The 17,443-nt window shown below is 29.4% G+C and overlaps 1 protein-coding gene and 1 pseudogene across 1 annotated transcript in view; one reads left to right on the top strand and one right to left on the bottom strand.

Annotated features, from left to right (window-relative positions):
* The first annotated feature begins 3,568 nt into the window (after positions 1-3,568).
* LOC120090703 lies at positions 3,569-10,635 on the top strand (annotated as a pseudogene).
* Positions 10,636-14,142: 3,507 nt separating this feature from the next.
* Positions 14,143-17,443, bottom strand: part of LOC120091813 (sugar transport protein 13-like) — a 3,537-nt gene continuing 236 nt past the window's right edge. Inside the window, exons 2-3 of the mRNA XM_039049950.1 lie at positions 15,384-15,834; positions 14,143-15,285 (exon numbers count right to left, since the gene is read on the bottom strand). Of these exons, the coding sequence (XP_038905878.1) occupies positions 14,337-15,285; positions 15,384-15,834 (1,400 nt within the window). The 3' untranslated portion in view covers positions 14,143-14,336. The remainder of the gene's footprint in view (positions 15,286-15,383; positions 15,835-17,443) is intronic.

The raw sequence follows: 17,443 nt of genomic DNA, 5'->3' as shown, positions 1-17,443 counted from the left end.
TCCAATTTCATTTAATTCGATAATTAAATGTATAATTATATCGTGTATAATCACCGATTCCCTTAATTCAAATTTGAACATTTCAAATTGACTCATCATGCTAAGTAGGGGAACCTAATGGACCTACAAATCATGGACTCAAACGATCCGAAATTAATTGGCTAAACTCTTGAAATCGAATTAATCACCATTCGTTAACTACCAGATCACTCCACGAAAGCCCAGTAGTTGCACTCCTCTCACTATAGATATATTTTTGTCCACTCGATATAACCATAATCAGTATGTCGACCTTTCACAGGTTGTTCGTAATAACGGTTGGGTCAAAAGTTATTTTATCCCCCAAGATTACATCTTGTTTTTTAATTCTCACTGATTCTCTAATGAAGAATTGGTTTGTGATCAATAACTAAACCGAGTCCTTCTCGGGACAATAAGAGGGCGGGGCTTCTTGTTCAAGACTTGGAGTCAGTACTTAAGGGAACAACCTCTCTACCATCCCTAATAGCGAGTAGAAATAAATTATGTCTTGCACCCTATGTCCCCAGTTATCTACCCGGTCTTATCCCTAAAATGGGGGGTTTATTGAGCCGGCACTGTTGAGTCAAACCTTACCCATGCAAATCTAAGGATAATCCCAAATAAATAGGAGTTCATAGTTAACTCAGAATTAAGGTCAAGTTACCTAGGTCATTGCTTTGAAATAATCAGTCTTAAACAGTAAACAACGTTAAAAAATAAGAGTGATTTATTTTTCAGTCCGATCTTATACAACTCGCATAGGACGCCTCCACTTGTATATCTCCACATAAACAATTTAGGATCACATCATTTGTGCTAAATAAAAAGTGAGTGGCATCTGATAGTGTTTTCAAAATAAGGTACCCAACCGTATTCGTATATTATAGACCGTTTTGGCTATCTACTCGAACTTGATCCATTTTTATGTCTCCACATAAAGTCCAAGTACTCATGTATTAGTCATGAATCTTAGTTTACTAAATTTAGTTTTTACAACTGCAATTTATATATTCAATAACAGTTTTTATTGAATAAACCTCAATAACTTCTTTTTGTGAATGAGTGTTTTAGGACATACAACTAAACAAACTCCTACTTGGACTAAAACTTCTGTGAGTTTACATATATATAAATATATACAATGTTGAGAATGAGAGAACAAATACAATAAACTAGAGCATTAGATACCGATGAATTCTCCCACTTGCCCTAGATTTATCGATCTCGTAGTTCTAGTCCCACTAGGTGACCCTCAAACACTTTAGCTGAGGGGGCCTTTGTAAAAAGATCAGCTTAATTATCTTCTGAGGCTATCTACGTGATGATTACGTCTCCTCAGTATATGATCTTCCTAATGAGATGGTACTTGCGCTCGATGTGCTTTCCACGCTATGGCTTCTTGGTTCTTTGGAATTTGCAACTGCTCCACTGATATCACAATAGAGGGTGATTAGAAGATGCATGTTTGGAACTATTTCCAAATTGATAAAGAACTTTCTAAGCCATATTGCGGCTGCTTCACATGCAGCTACATACTCCGCTTCCATGGTGGAGTCAGCAATACAACTTTGTTTTATACTCCTCCATACTATAGCTTCTCCATTCAGAGTGAATACCGATCCCAAAGTTAGTTAATTTCTTAATTTAAACTTACGAAAATTTCTGTAAGGGGGTTGTTTAAGTTTTTCTTTTAAACTTGCCAAAAAGATGATAGTTGAAACTTGACAAAAATATGGAGACAAAGAAAATAGAAAACTGAAGTTTAAGATTTAAAACATAAGTTTGGTATGAAAAGTTGTGTTTGATAAGGATAAAACTGAAGACACTTAAATGAGAGACAGAATATTATTTTAATTATGTGAGGTCCTCTACTTAAAATTTGAAAAAGTAAGAAATATGTTAGAAAAAGTAGTTTTTAAAAAAGAGAGTTTATCAATGATAGAGTGTATTAGTAATAATAGAGTGTATCAGTAATAAACTCGAAAATTTCAAAATTATCATATATGTGCGAAGTATTTATTTGTATGACATATAATATACTTACAAATATAGAAATCAATTTTTGACCATCGCCATTATTACCCTTTTATAAACCAATTAGGTAAACCACAAGAATCCTTTTTATCTATTTTTTTTTAATATATCATTATATTACTTTATCCTCATAGTATGAATTAGGGTTGGCAACGGGGCCTATCCCCCATTTTTGCCCTCGTCCCTGCCATTTGAAGGCGGGGACGGGGGCGGGGATTCCCCGTCGGGGAACAGGGTCCCCGCGAGGCCCCATTCCCTATTTCCCGTAGGGATGCCCCTACTAATTTCCCACAGAGATTCTCTATTTTTTTTAATTAAAATTTTATTTTAAATTTGATTAAAACGGGCTTGAATTTTGAGCTTAGATTTAGAATTTAGATATTTAATATTGGGCTTCACAACACTATAAATCTATACATTATAAACATACATATAAATAAGTTATTTTATATATTGTAAATATATATTTATAAAATATTAAAAATATAAATATATCAAATAGGGGTCAGGGCGGGGATACCATCCCCATCTTCGTCCCGTCCCCAGACGAAACCCCGAAAAAAATTTCTGGTTTGACCCCATCCCCAGTTAAACCGGGGATTCTCCGCCCCGATTGAGGCGGGGTCCCACGGGAAATTTTGCAACCCTAATATGAATTTCTATATCTTTCAATTAAATTGATCTAAATAAAGTTAGGGATCAACAAATTGAGAATTTTCATACTCACACTCATCATCTATTACAATATTTGACCGCTAAATTTGTGGTGAACGGTTTTTCCAACAAACTTGAAGTGCTCAATGAATGCACTTGTGAGAATTCTTGTCCTTAAAGTAAGTGTAAGATTGTACCACACGTTATATACAAGGATTAAACGGTATTAACCATTTAGTATTAAATTAAATTAGGTTAAAATATTAATTTTGTCCTCATAGTTGGGAGTTTGTTCAAGTCTTCTCATTTGAATCCTCGTTCCTTCGATCAATCTTAAATTTAATTCTCACGTTAGTTTGTTGTTGATTTTTTAAAAAATTTTTTTGTTATTTATTAGTAGTTTTACTATAGATTTTCAAAACATATTCACATATTGTCTTGCATAAAAATCATTTAAAAAAAATATCAATTTATATCCTAAAACTTTAAGGATTATATTAAGTGAAACCCTATACTAATCTGATTTAAACCTTACATTTTTATAAATGTATCAATTTACACCCCCCTTAACCTTCCGTTTGAGAACTTATAATTATATCAATTACATAATTATAATATAATTATAATTGATATAATTATATCAATTATGACATTACTTGAACAGAATATGTTCCATAAGTTATACAAACTCCAAAATATAGAAACCAAAATGGTATTTTAACCATTACATTATTACGAAATCTTCTTTGAACTCCAACATAACGTGCACGTCTCTCTCTCGTGATCTTTTTTTCTTGTGTAAGTATCGTCTACATATACTTCTTAATTCCTTGTTTAACCTTTAAACTCATGATTTAATTAATTGGGTGAGCAAAATGTGGGTTGTTATGGGTGCTACTGTTGTTTTTAGTGTTATAACTTGGCTTTATGCTTTGAAATATTCCAAATATAATGGAAAACTTCCAAAAGGTTCAATGGGTTTTCCTATACTTGGTCAATCAAGGCAGTTCTTTGCTCCTAATCCATCTTTTGATTCATCTCCTTTCATCAAAGACAGAATTCTCAACTACTGTAAATGTTCTTTTTTCCTTTTTTTTTTTTTTGTATATTAGGAAACCATCTATATATATATATTCAAATTTTGGTATTTTTGTTTCAGGTATGGACCAATTTTCAAAACACGATTAGTTGGGAAACCATTAATTATTTCAGCAGATTCTGAACTGAATTATGTTATATTTCAACAAGAGGAACAATTGTTTTACTGTTGGTATCCAGAGACCTTCCGAAAGATATTTGGAGGACAATTTGTGGGGTCCTTGTATGGTTTTATGCATAAGTATTTGAAGAACATGATTATTAATGTTTTTGGAATTGAAAGTTTGAAAAATATGATTTTTGAAGTTGAAGTTGCAGTAACTACAAGATTGAAGAAATGAGCATCTCAATATACAGTTAAATGTAAATTTATGTTTGAAATAAACTTGTTTTAATTATTTGTTTTCTTTTTTTTTTTCTCCCTTATTAATACTAATTTGCTTCCATACAGATGATATTTGATCTTACTGCAAAGAGATCAATTAGTTATGATCCACAAAGGTGTTCAAAAAATTTGAGAGAGAACTTTGTTGCATTCATTCGGAGTTTGATCTCTTTCTCTCTTGATATTCCTGGAACCTCTTTTCACAAATGCTTACCGGTAACTTTTTTATTTATTCAGGGTTTTCTTTTTCTTTTTTGAATTAATAATATATGGAAGAAATCGAGGAGGAAAGTAGACATATATTTTTTTAAAGTAGGTTAAATAATTATAAATATTAAAAAGGTTAAATAACACGTTTTATAGTTACAATTATGATCTAAACTTCAAAAAGTTTCATTTTAACCTTTCAACGATAAAATTTTTTTAAGAGGGCTTTTTATTTTATTGGTCTATAACTATATAAGTTAGAAGGTCTAATTTTAACACTTGCATAAATTTGAGGTTTATTTTTTTTCAATTGAAAATTTGAGGGTGTAATTGTAAGTACTATTATATTTTAAGAGTAGTTTTTTCAATTTGTTCTATTTTATTTTATTTTTTTATTACGATGAAAAAAGGTAAAATGACGTGGAAATATAAGAATGGGAGATTGTACACCATATTATTTTGAACTCATGTTTCAAAGTACTATATAGATCAAGATTAAAATGGTTGCAAATGATGTTATGTATGTTTAATTTTACACATTAGTATTGTTATACTGTCCATTTTCACTCATCATTTTCAATAGTGTTTTGTGGAATAAATATTAATTTCAAGAGTAATTAAAAAAAAAAAAAAAAAAAAAAAAAACTCATTAACTTCTATGACAAAATCTTTTTCTTTTTTTGCTTAAGCAGGTCTTAAAAAAAAAAAAAAAATTCTATGTTATTGATAGAGTAAGTTATAAAAGGATAAGTGCACTCTATGATATATACTTTAAGGGTCGTTCCTTTTATGATAATCTAAGATTTTTTGGGATGAACACCTAAAATATCCCATTTGACTTGTAGGAAACTAGAAATGTAGCATCTAACCAATTTTGGATGTCTTTTTGAATCATAGATTTCTAAGGTTACCATATGGATGACATTCTTTTAGTGAAAATTTTGTTTTATTTTTCTTTTATACTTATTTTTTTTATTAATGTTTTTATTTCACAGTTTTTTTTATTTATTATTTAAAAGTACATTAATGACATATGCTCTAAAATGCCATCAATTTTATTGATGGTCTTATTTTGAAAAAAGAAAAGTTAGAATTGAATATTTTATAAGAACCTAATGAAACTAAACTATAAATTAATTTATTGTAAAAAATAACATATAAAGATATTATAATCTAAAACTGGTATATAAATATAACATTAAATTAAAAAATCCATGTGATATAAATTCAAATTATCTTAGATTAATAAATAAATATTTAAAAATTAATAAGAACATTAATGGTATAACACATAATCTTAAGATATTTCAATACATGAATAGAGCAAAGTAAACATATATTATTCAAATATTTTTTCCTGACATTTTTATAAATTATTAATTCAAAACAAACACAAACATCTAAAATGTTGGGTAATATTTCAGGCATATGAGAATTCTAATTATCTATATTCTTAAAAGAACAAACAAACTCCTATAAAAAGAATTCATCGTAACCTGATGGGAAAAAGCTAATGCTAATAATATATATAATAGCATCACTCGGCCACAAGATATCCCTCATACCGAATGAATTGTATTAATTTAATAATTTATTTGTGTGATTTTTTTAGTACAACTCTTACGGAAATGGGAGATTAAACCTCTGACCTTTTAGATTGGAGGACAAATCAATATCATAGAGTTAGACTCACTTTGACAATAATTTATTTCTGTTTTAAATTATATTTAATAAAATTAATTATATATTTAAAGTTTACATTATTTTTATATCCATGAGTGTCCGGACCAACTTACATGCATCTCGACTAATCTCACAGAACAACTCACTTGACTTTATAACATTTGAGTATCAAAGAAAACCGTAGAATATTTAATCCTAGGTAGGTGGTCACTATGGATTGAACCAATGATTTTTTATAAAAATAGTATTTTAGGAAGCATTTGCATGTTTATATATTTATTCTTTACGCAAGTAAATAGTTTATTTATTGTTTTTATATCTATTAGTCATTAGAAAAATTTTTAAATAATAAAGGATAATAGTTTTGTTTGTTAAACATAGAAAAAATAGAAAATTAATGAGTATATTGCAATTTAAAACTTTTAAATGGATATATTTGTTGCTTTTATAATAACAATAATCATAGTTTTTCTTCTCATTGTTATAATAGATTCTAAAAATATTTATTAAAAACAAGTTATAAGAAAATGCAAGTACAGATGTTCACGGGATGGGATGAGGTCGGGGATGCCATTCCTCATTCCCATTCCCACTCTCCATTTTATTCTTCATCCCCGCGAAATTTTCCACGAGGATCGGGGCGGGAATTCACGGGGATCGGGTTCCCATCGAGGAATTTTTCCCTATTACTTTTTTTTAAAAAAATCAATTAATTTAAATCACTAATGTGAACAAGTTTAATTAAATAATTAACTTTATCACTAAATTGTTTATTATGGTAGTTTTACATGAATTTAAAGATAAATTACTAAAATTTTGGCCTCAAAAAGCTAATTAATTTATTATAGTAGAAAGAAATAAATATAAATCAAATTATTCACATATATAATCTAAATTTAAATATTCAATTTAAACATATTCAATATCTTTCACAATAAATTATCAAATTTGAAATTTAAATGTAATATTTATATAATAATAATAATAACATTAGATAACTATACTAAATAAATATGTAGAAACTAATCGGGACGGAGACGGGGAATAGGGCGGGGGTGGNGTAGGGACATTTTCCGTCCCCGTCCCCGTTTAGTTCACGAGGAATTTTTTTTTCTACTCCCTCCCCCATTTTTCGCTTAATCGGAGAATCTCTGTCCCGTTCGAGATGGATTCCCGTCCCCATAAGAAAATTGGAAATCTCTGCAATTGAACAAAAGGTTACAAGAAAAAGCCAGAAAACTCTTGAAATTCCAAAAGATGTTTTATTATTGATTATAATTAAAAATAAAGCATAATTTTTTAACTTCGTTTATATAAAAATGGAGGGATAACTTTTAATGATTGAGGTATAGGTTCCATATTACATTAATTGAACTTTCGAAGATTCCAATTATTTAGATTCAAAAAAAGGAAAAAGTTTAAAAAGAAAATGCCGAAAATACCTTTGTTGCACTTATGTTTGTGAAACCCAAAGAGTTGGTCAATAAAAAACTATGATGGGCAGTTTTTATTTTTTATTTTTTGAAAATGATTTATTTTTTATTTTTTTAATAAAGAAAAAATTGAGTATGAACACAATTTAAGTTGCATGCTCAGATAAACAACTTCAAATAAAGAATTCAAAATAACCTAACTAGAAAAAAATAAAAACTAATACTAATAATATAATAGCATCACTTGGCCGCAAGATATAACAAAGTTGTATTAATTAAATCATTTATTTATGTATTGAATTCTATTATATGGAATTAGTAACATATTTAAAGTTTACATTGAGGTGAGGAAAGTAAACTATATATTCAAAAAATATCATCCCATGGTGTGGGATATAACAACACTTTTGTTAGTCTAATTTAGTTTTAGTTGTTGAACGTCTTTTCAATAAATCTTATACTTAATCCAAATTTTAGTTTATTGTTGATTTTTTCTAAAATTGAGTACGTCTCAAAATACATATATATGGATCAATATAGATATAGATTTCAAAAGAGTAATGAGAATGTTGGAAAACATGCTACAAGAAAGACAGCAAAATCCAAGAAAACAACGCATTGATTATTTTGATTTTGTTCTACATGAACTCCAAAAAGATGGAACTCCTCTCGGCTCTCACCCAAGAAATTGCTTTGACTTTAGCCATCAAATTTCTCATAGACCATCCCCACGTGTTGAACAAGTTAAGGCTACGTTCCTTTTTAAAGCATATCATTGAGTTTGAGATGACTTTTAAGCATCATCTATAAACATTATTTTAACTGATTTAATCTCATCACATTCCTTATTAACATATTTAATTTGCATGCAAAATCTTGATCATCAGGTAGAACATGAAGGAATTTTGAAGGAGATGAAAAATAAAAGTTGTGAGATTACTTGGAATGAATACAAATCCATGACATTTACATTCAAGGTGAAGAAAGCACTTGGAAAATTATTTTCTAGTTATGTTTGAAATTAATTAATTAACAAGTTAAAACTTAATTAATGGTTTTTGAACGAAACATTGAGGTTGGCAAATATTGCTCCAGGGATCTTTTGGAGAGCATTAAAGAGACCTTGAGTTTAAGGGTAAGAAGAAATAATATAGTTCATTATATTCTAATAAATTACTTAATTAAAATTATGTGAAAATTAAATTATTAATTATATTATATATGGGTAAGGATGGGCTGTTATGGTTTGTCCTCCAGCCAATCTTTTGGATTAAAAAAAATTACGTTGACCCACTTACCTTAAATCCATGGCGATGGGAGATACCTTTATTCAATTAAATAATATATATCTTCGTACATTTTATATAGAATAATGATTAGATAGAGTCTTATACCATGTTCTCTTCCTTTATACACAAGGAACTTTTTTTAAAAAAATCATATTTTTTAAAAACATTAAAAAAGTATCACATAACACATTTCTATTGGGTGTTAATTGGTGTTGCATCCAAGTTTTCTTCCTTTATATATATGTATACATTCTTATTTAGAAATATTCACAGATCTGTTATCTAATTTTACATAGTTGGATTATGAAATTCGTGAATGAATAAACATGTTTGTAAGTGATTTTGGAATGACCAAAATCATTTTTGACATGCTTTAAATTATCTTTTTTTCTCAAAATTGTGATATTTGGGAATGATGAGAAAATGATTTCGGAAACCTCTAAAATGACTCGAAGTGATTCCCTATCGACCACTTGAGAGGTTATTTCAATTTTTTTTGTTAGGTAATTATGAATAGATTTTTTTTTTTACTATTATTTCATATTTATAAATTCTCATCCTATTTCACTTTATTTTGTCTTAAAACTTTATTAGAAAAATTGTAATTATCTTTTTAAAATTTTTGAGCAACTTTATCTTTGTTTCTCTCTAACTTCTACCATTTCCTTAATTTTCTCTCTAATAATTTTTCGCATCTTTTCTCTCTTCAAAGGTTTTTTATTCTCTCTAATTTTTTTTCTCTTTCTTTGTCCTTCACTCCTAAATCTTTTTCTTTTCCTCTTTTTAGATTTATTTTCTATAAAATGTCGAATTTAAAAAAATAAAAAACGTAACTAACCTGAATCTTTAGATAAAAAAGTATAACAAGTTTTGTAGACTTTATGACAGGCTCGAAGAGTTGTATAGATGTTATAATGCAAATATAGTTGTGAAATTAATTATTATATTATGTTAAGGATTATTTTTAAATATAGAAATATGAACAAAAATATTTACAAAATATAACAAAATTTCAAAATCTATTATTTTGATAGACACTAATAGACTTCTACCAATGTCTATCAGTGACATTGATTGATAGTGATAGATGTCTATCAGTGTTTATTAATGTCTATCTATATCTATCTTTGATATATTCTGAAATTTTATTATATTTTATAAATATTTTAGTTTTGTCATCTGAAATCATTTTCAAAATGTTTAATTAATAATAATAAGCAGAGATGTGATGGGGGCATCGAAGAATTTCATGGCATTTGGTAGGGGAATGAGATTTTGCATTGGTGCAGACTTTGCCAAAATGCAGATGGCTATGTTTCTCCATAACTTGGTTACCAACTACACGTAATTAATCTCTCTTATTACCTATTTAAACTATGCATAAATAATTAAATAAACAATAAAATTTCTTTTTAGGTAATTACAATAGGTAACACTTTTAATTAAGTGTATAGTAATATTTTTAAATAATTGCATATATAACAAAATCTATAAGTGATAGAGCTTATAACTCATAGACTCCTATTAGGGATAGACTCCGTCGCTGATAGAATCCTATCAACAAAGTTTATCTTTGAAAGACACTGAGAGCTAGATCTACATTTTTTTACTTTGTGTTATTAATACATTCAGTCTGATTGCTATATTTGTAACTATTTTTCTTGTACGCAGTGTATCAAAATAATAGTGTACGAGAGATTTAATGTAGATTTTTTTGTATGGCACTTTTTTTACATTTAGATTGAAGGAAATTAAAGGAGGCAATATTGTTCGAACCCCAGGTGTACAGTTTCCTGATGGCTTTCACGTTGAGATTGTGAAGAAAGAATAGAAGCTAAGTATGTAAAGATCTGCTCTATCAATATTTGATTTAGTAATATAATAGACTCTCATAATTAATAATTATCAGTCTTTAATTATCAACACAAAGAAATGAGGAACATATGCAATTCTCAATTGCATTTGATTAAGTTGTATAACTCATTTTAAATGCACGTTCTTTGTTGAAGAAATTGACACGAAAGAAAAAGATAAATAATTGGGAAGAAAGAAACTTTTATTAAGAAAGTACAAATATGAACACGTTTGAAAGAAATGTTTTTTCACTCTCTCAATATTCACCCTTCTCACTTTTTCTTACTTCTAAGTTTTTTTAACTCAACTTTTCTTCCTTTCTTGTCTTGTCTTACAAATAGGAATACAACCCCTATTTAGGTGTGAGATCCTTGAAAATCAAATAATAGAAATTTTTCTGTGTTTTCTAGGATCTAAGCTATCAGATATTTTTATGAGATTCATCCTTATTTAAAGGAATTCTCTAACGATTCCTGGTTCCTAAAGAAATTTTAGGATATTTCTATAGTATTTCTTTTGATATATATACTTATTTACAATCTTCTAAATAAATCTAGAGATATCTAATATGTACAATTAAGTTGTTTAAGTAGATATTTCAATAATGGCTCAGGAATAGTTAATGTTGCTCTTTACTTTAACATTTTTGGTTTCTTTAAGCACTGAAAATGTATTTAGTCATGTCTACTTCTACTTCTGAATTTCTTTTTTTGTTATCTACTTTTCACTAATAGTTTAAAAAATCTAGCCAAATTTTGAGAACTAAAAAAAGTAATTTTCAAAAAGTTGTCCTTGTTTTTAGAATTTGGCTAAGAATTCAACCATTATACTCACTAAAGATGCAAACCATAGTAAGAAATGTAGATGGAATAGACTTAATTTTCAAAAACAAAAACAAAAGAAAATCAAATGGTTACCAAGACTAGGTCCTCTTTGGTAACCATTTTGTTTTCTATTTTTGTTTATAAATAATAAGCCTATTTCATTTCTTACAATGATGTATATCTTTAAGTATAATAGTTGAATTCTTAGCCAAATTCTAAAAACAAAGACAACTTTTTGAAAGCTATTTTTTTAGTTCGCAAAATTTGGCTTGATTTTTTAAACCATTGGTGGAAAGTAAATAACAAAAGAAGAAATTTGGAAGTGGAAATAGTGTCAATAGACTTAATTTTCAAAAACAAAATGGTTATCAAACAGGGCCTAAATATTTCAACATGAAAAATGGAATCATTTATAAGTTTATGATAATGTATTAGCAAATATTCAAATTTAAGTACACAAATATAACAAGTGTGCACAAGAACATGTTGGCTAATAAATTTAGTTTATCGATATTTTATTTTGGTTTACAAATTCTATTACTAATATAATTAATATTATGTATATTAGTTTGACTAATATATTTTGGGGGTGTTTGACTCACCAACATGAGTTGAGTTAAGTTGGTATAATATATCAACTCATTGTTTGGCCCACCAACTTTAAATGTTGGTAGAGTTGAGTTGTATATTTTACCAACTCACCCCAACTCTCCCTTTTTCCTATGTTTTTCAGTGGCTCTACCCATTAGCAACTGTCACACTCTGAGAATTAACTTCGGACTCCGACAACCACCTCCGATGACAACTTCGGTGACGAACTTCAGGTTTCAACAACCACCTCCGATGATATTCCGATGTCGAAATCCGGACTCCGACAACCACCTCCGATGACAGCTCTGGCGACCCACTCCAAGCTCCGACAACCTTCGTGCGACCAACTCTGACAACCAATTCTGTCCTCCGAAAACCACCTCCGGTGACCCAACTCTGACGACTAATTGGCTTTGACAATAAACTCCGTTGACCAACTCCGATTACAAACTCCGATAAAAATCACCTTCGATGATCACCTTTGAGCAAGCAACTCCGACGACCAACTCGGCCTTTGACAACCACCTTCGACGACAAACTTTGAAAACCAACTCCAATACCACCTTTATGCGACTAACTTTTAGCTCCGACAGTCACCTCCGACTACAATCTCTAGCGAAAATCATCTTCGATAATCAACTTTGACGATTACTTTCGCCTGACCAACTCCGATGACAAACTTCGACAACCAAATCCAATACACTTTTATGCAACCATCTTCAGGCTCCGACAACCACCTCCGACTACAAACTCCAAAAAAAATCATCTTTGATAATCAACTTCGGCAACCACTTCCGATTACTATAAGACTTGATGACTGCTAAAATATGTTGTAGGGTTGTTGATTATATACAAAACATTATTTTATCTAGATTAAGTGCAATATTTATACGCAAGAATTATAAAAAGATTATTTAATTGAGTTGACATATCAAATGAGTGTTAAAGATATTTAGACAAAAATTATGTATGTAGTTGAAAAGTATGTAACATATAACAAAGAGAAAACCATAAAATGAAAAAAAAAAATCTTGAAATATTTTCCAACAAAAATTAGTGAACAATAGAGATTTGTTTCCTGATGATCCTCCAAATTTAGAAGAAAAAGTGAAATTGTTGAAGAAATATGGTGACATTCCATTTGCTGTTAAGATGATGGCAGAGATTTAATTTAAAAAATTCATGATATAGTAAAAATATAGAGCATCAATAAGAAGAAAAAGAAGAATATGATAATGAAATTCATTTAGAAAAATTAGTAAGAATCAAAAGTTTTTATTTCACTTTGGTTTCTCATTTTATTTAAACACATTTCTACAAGAAATGCAACGCATTAATTGTTGTCCATTGCCAAAAAAAAAAAAAAAAAAGGAAAGAAAGAGAGAGAGAAGCAAAAAGAAAAATTTTTATAATTAAAAGGAAAAAATTTCAATCTATATTATATTCAAACAAAGATGGGTAGAGTTATTGAATAAAAAAGTTTCAAAATAAAAATAATAACTATAAAAGCATATTACTGAATAAAAAAATTTTTAAAAAACTATATCAGATACATAGATATATGAACTTTGTACAAACATATGAACTCAGACCAAATAACTCTGTACCCTAAATACAGATATATGAATTCCAAAAACATATGAATGCAGACATTCTATCTCAATTCTGCACCCCAAACAACCCCTTTCTATTTTTCAACTGATTGATATACGAAAAGTATTGAGCATAACAGATATAATATATTGTTACATGCGAATAATGAGAATAAAATAACAATAACAGAAAAATTGAAAATGAGATTTAACTTTTTATTTTGCTATTTAGCCAACGTAAAAAATAAGGTTAGATCGTAAATTTACTAATGGGAGTTACTATCGTTGCTAGGATAATACTTGAGTGCATCATAAGATGTAATCATCTTTATGCATCATCCTTTCATCACCCACATAAAAAAGGAATTAAAATATTTTTAAAGAGAAATAAAAATAATTTTCTATAATTTGTACAATTTAGTGGAAAACACAACAAAAATGTGCTACCCACTATTTTTCTTATTACAATTGTGCGGACCCTTATTATAATCCATTATGTACACAAATATCGTGGAACAAGGACCATATACAATGTCAAGATTATGCTCCATAATTTCTTTTTTTGTAAATTCTACATGATAGTAGAATCTACCCCAAAACTGGAAGCTAACTAACAAAATAAGAAATGAAATGGAAGGTTATAGTTGTTGTGTACTCACCAATAGTACAGTTTAATCTGAATCCTCACTCTCCTGAACCCCATCATCCATGAATTTATTCCAAAACCAGTGTTGTTTCCACACCCTCTCCGTCATCTCTTCAATAGGAATACCCTTTGTTTCCGGCAGCAAAAAGAACACGAACAACGACATCACCAACACCCAACCAGAGAAGAACAAGAAGATCCCAAATTTCATTTGGCAAAGCATCGATGGAAAAGATTGCGCTATCAAAAAAGTGAACATCATATTAACACAAACCGTAACGCTTAACCCAGCAGATCGCGTTTCCAATGGAAAAGTTTCACTAGGAAGCAACCATCCAAGTGGACCCCAAGACCAAGCGAAAGACGAAACAAAAGTGCATAACATTAACACAACCACAATCGCCATCCCGTGCGACAAAGTATTTGTAGTATCTTGGACTTTAAGCGCAAGTATAATTGCGATGATGGTTTGCGAGATGAACATTTGAACTCCAGCTTCTAATAACAGCATTCGTCGACCGATCTTGTCCACGGAGTAAATGGAGATGGATGTAGCAAGGACGTTAACGACCCCTGTTATGATAGCAGAGTATAGAGGCGCATTGTTGCCGAAGCCTAATGTTTTAAAAAGAAGTGGAGTGTATAACATGATTGCGTTGATTCCAGTGAATTGTTGGAAGACTTGAAACATAATTGCAATAACTAATGGTGGACCGTTTTGGCCCATGAGAAGATCAGCAAATGGGTATTCTACTTCTTGAGCAATACGACTTGCTTTCACAATCTCCAAATACTCCGCTTCGATATCATCAGTGCCTCTGATTTGTATCAACGCCAATTTTCCTCTTTCCAAATGCCCACGTTCGATTAAACTGTTGGGAGTATCTTCCACCAAGATTGTTCCAACAGTAAAAAGCAGAGCAGGAACCCCTGCTAAAGCCAGACACAACCTCCATCCCCATTCGTTTTGAAGCCTGATATGTAATCGATCAACACAGATTGAAAAAGTTTGAAATTTGATTAATGTAAGAATGTTTTTCTTTTAAAAAAAAAAGAAAGAAAAAAAGATTACCTGGATGTAGTATAAATTGTGAAATTGCCGAAGAGAATGCCGAGAGTGACGTTGAATTGGAAGAGATTTGTGAGAGCTCCACGGATTCTGGTGGGGGCTATTTCAGAGAGAAAGAGGGGAGTGGCTTGGCTGGCGAAGCCAACGCCACAGCCGAGAGAGATTCTCCCGAGAATGAGGATGGGGTAGGAGGAGGCGGCGGCGCTGAGAATGGTTCCGACGATGAAGAAAAGTCCGCCGAAAAGCATGGTTCTCTTGCGACCCATGTGTCTGGTGGTGTGAGAGGCTAAGAAAGTGGAAGTTAAAGCGGTGAGATATAAAGCAGAGGTGAAGACTTGTAAGCCTCGATTTTCGTATTTGCAGTAATTGTTGTTCTCTTTTTCTCGTTTTTGGGCCATTTCGAATGCCAACGGAAAGAATTTCTTCAAGAATGAAGGTGTTGACGTTAATCCTCCTACACAAAACATGTCCCATTTTTCCACTTCATTAAACCATTTACCAAACTAATACACATCTCCTACTTTAATACAAAATAGGAAAAAAAAAAAAAGTCTTTTCTTTTTCAATTTTCTTTTAATTTCTATTTTTAAAATGTTATGGTTTTAGTTTTAAAGTTTCAAGTTTGATTTCAATTTAAAACTTAATATCCTATCATTTTAGTTACGAAATTTTAGTTTTGCTTTTATTTGATCTTATTTTAAGATTTACAGTTTTGAATTTTTATTTTTCTACTAAATGTTTACTTTAGTATTTGCCATAGTCTTGTAACTAATTTAAACTATTGGAAATTTTAAATTAATTTTAATAGTAATTAAAAAAACTAGTGAAACTAAATTAATTATAAATTTTTTAATCTTTTTAAGTTAATTAATATTAATGTCAAAAATTAAAATGAGTATTTAATAATAAAGAATTGAGGTCATAAGTATAAATCTTGAAACCTAAGTACCAAATTGGAACAAAAAAAAAACTCAAATCTCAAAGGTAAAGTTGTAATATTCTAAAAAGGGAAATAATTTCAAACTGTAAAATTGTTAAAAATATTTATTTGATATAGCAAAATTTTAGAATCAGACGACTTCTATCAGTGTCTATCAATGTCACTAATAGACACTGATAGAATCTATTAAAAATTTAAGGGGTAAATTGAATCAAACTCAAAACGTAAAAACGATAAACTGTAACATTTTGAAACTTAGGGATTAAATAAAAACTAGACCCAAAAACCCCCAAACACATAGGACTAAAAAGTTTTTTTTTTTTTTTTTTTTTTACAAAATATATGCCCGCGTTTCTTTTTGACCTAACATCACTCTTAAAGTATTTTTTTAGAACAACAATTATGGGGATATGAGATTAAACCTCAAACTTCTACAAAGAAAGATTATGTCAATGACTATTGAGCTAAACTCACTCTAATAATATAATGATTAATGAATATGCATTAAGTTTCAGTCGTATTATGTTTATAATTTCATATGACGTAACAACTAAGGGATGCGTAGATGTTAATAAAAACATTGGCAAAACATCATCAACTTGGACATGATATTTTATAATAAAAATATCGTTAAAACGATCTTATAATGTAAGATACTTATTTATAAATTTAAGGGCAATACTTAGACATATCATGGGCAACACTCATCTTTTTGCATCTCATTCTCATCACACACTTTAAAAAAATAAAATATTTAAAAAAAATAAGAAAAATTTGCCACATGGCAAATTATAATTAGACAATTTGGTGGATGTATATAAATAGATGTCTGAGATACACCTAAATATTTTTCGTTAGTTTATTAGTTTTTATGATTTTGTTTTCATTTTTGTATATTTTTTCAACTATATCAACTAAAATTCTAGAATAGTGATGGAAAAAATGTTATACATGATACCTATAATTTGAGTGGTATCAAACAGAAAATTATTTGCTTATAACCGAAAGGTAATTTAAAAAAGAAAAAACAATGTAAATTGAACTTGAATTATCAAAAAAGTTTTGATAAATAAAAAAATATAGAGATGGAAATGATATTTTAACTTTAAATATATATATATAT

This window comes from Benincasa hispida, chromosome 11 (genome assembly GCF_009727055.1).
Source record: "Benincasa hispida cultivar B227 chromosome 11, ASM972705v1, whole genome shotgun sequence".
Taxonomy (NCBI): domain Eukaryota; kingdom Viridiplantae; phylum Streptophyta; class Magnoliopsida; order Cucurbitales; family Cucurbitaceae; genus Benincasa; species Benincasa hispida.
Note: the sequence above shows the minus strand (reverse complement) of the source record. Positions and strands in the feature narration are given on the sequence as shown.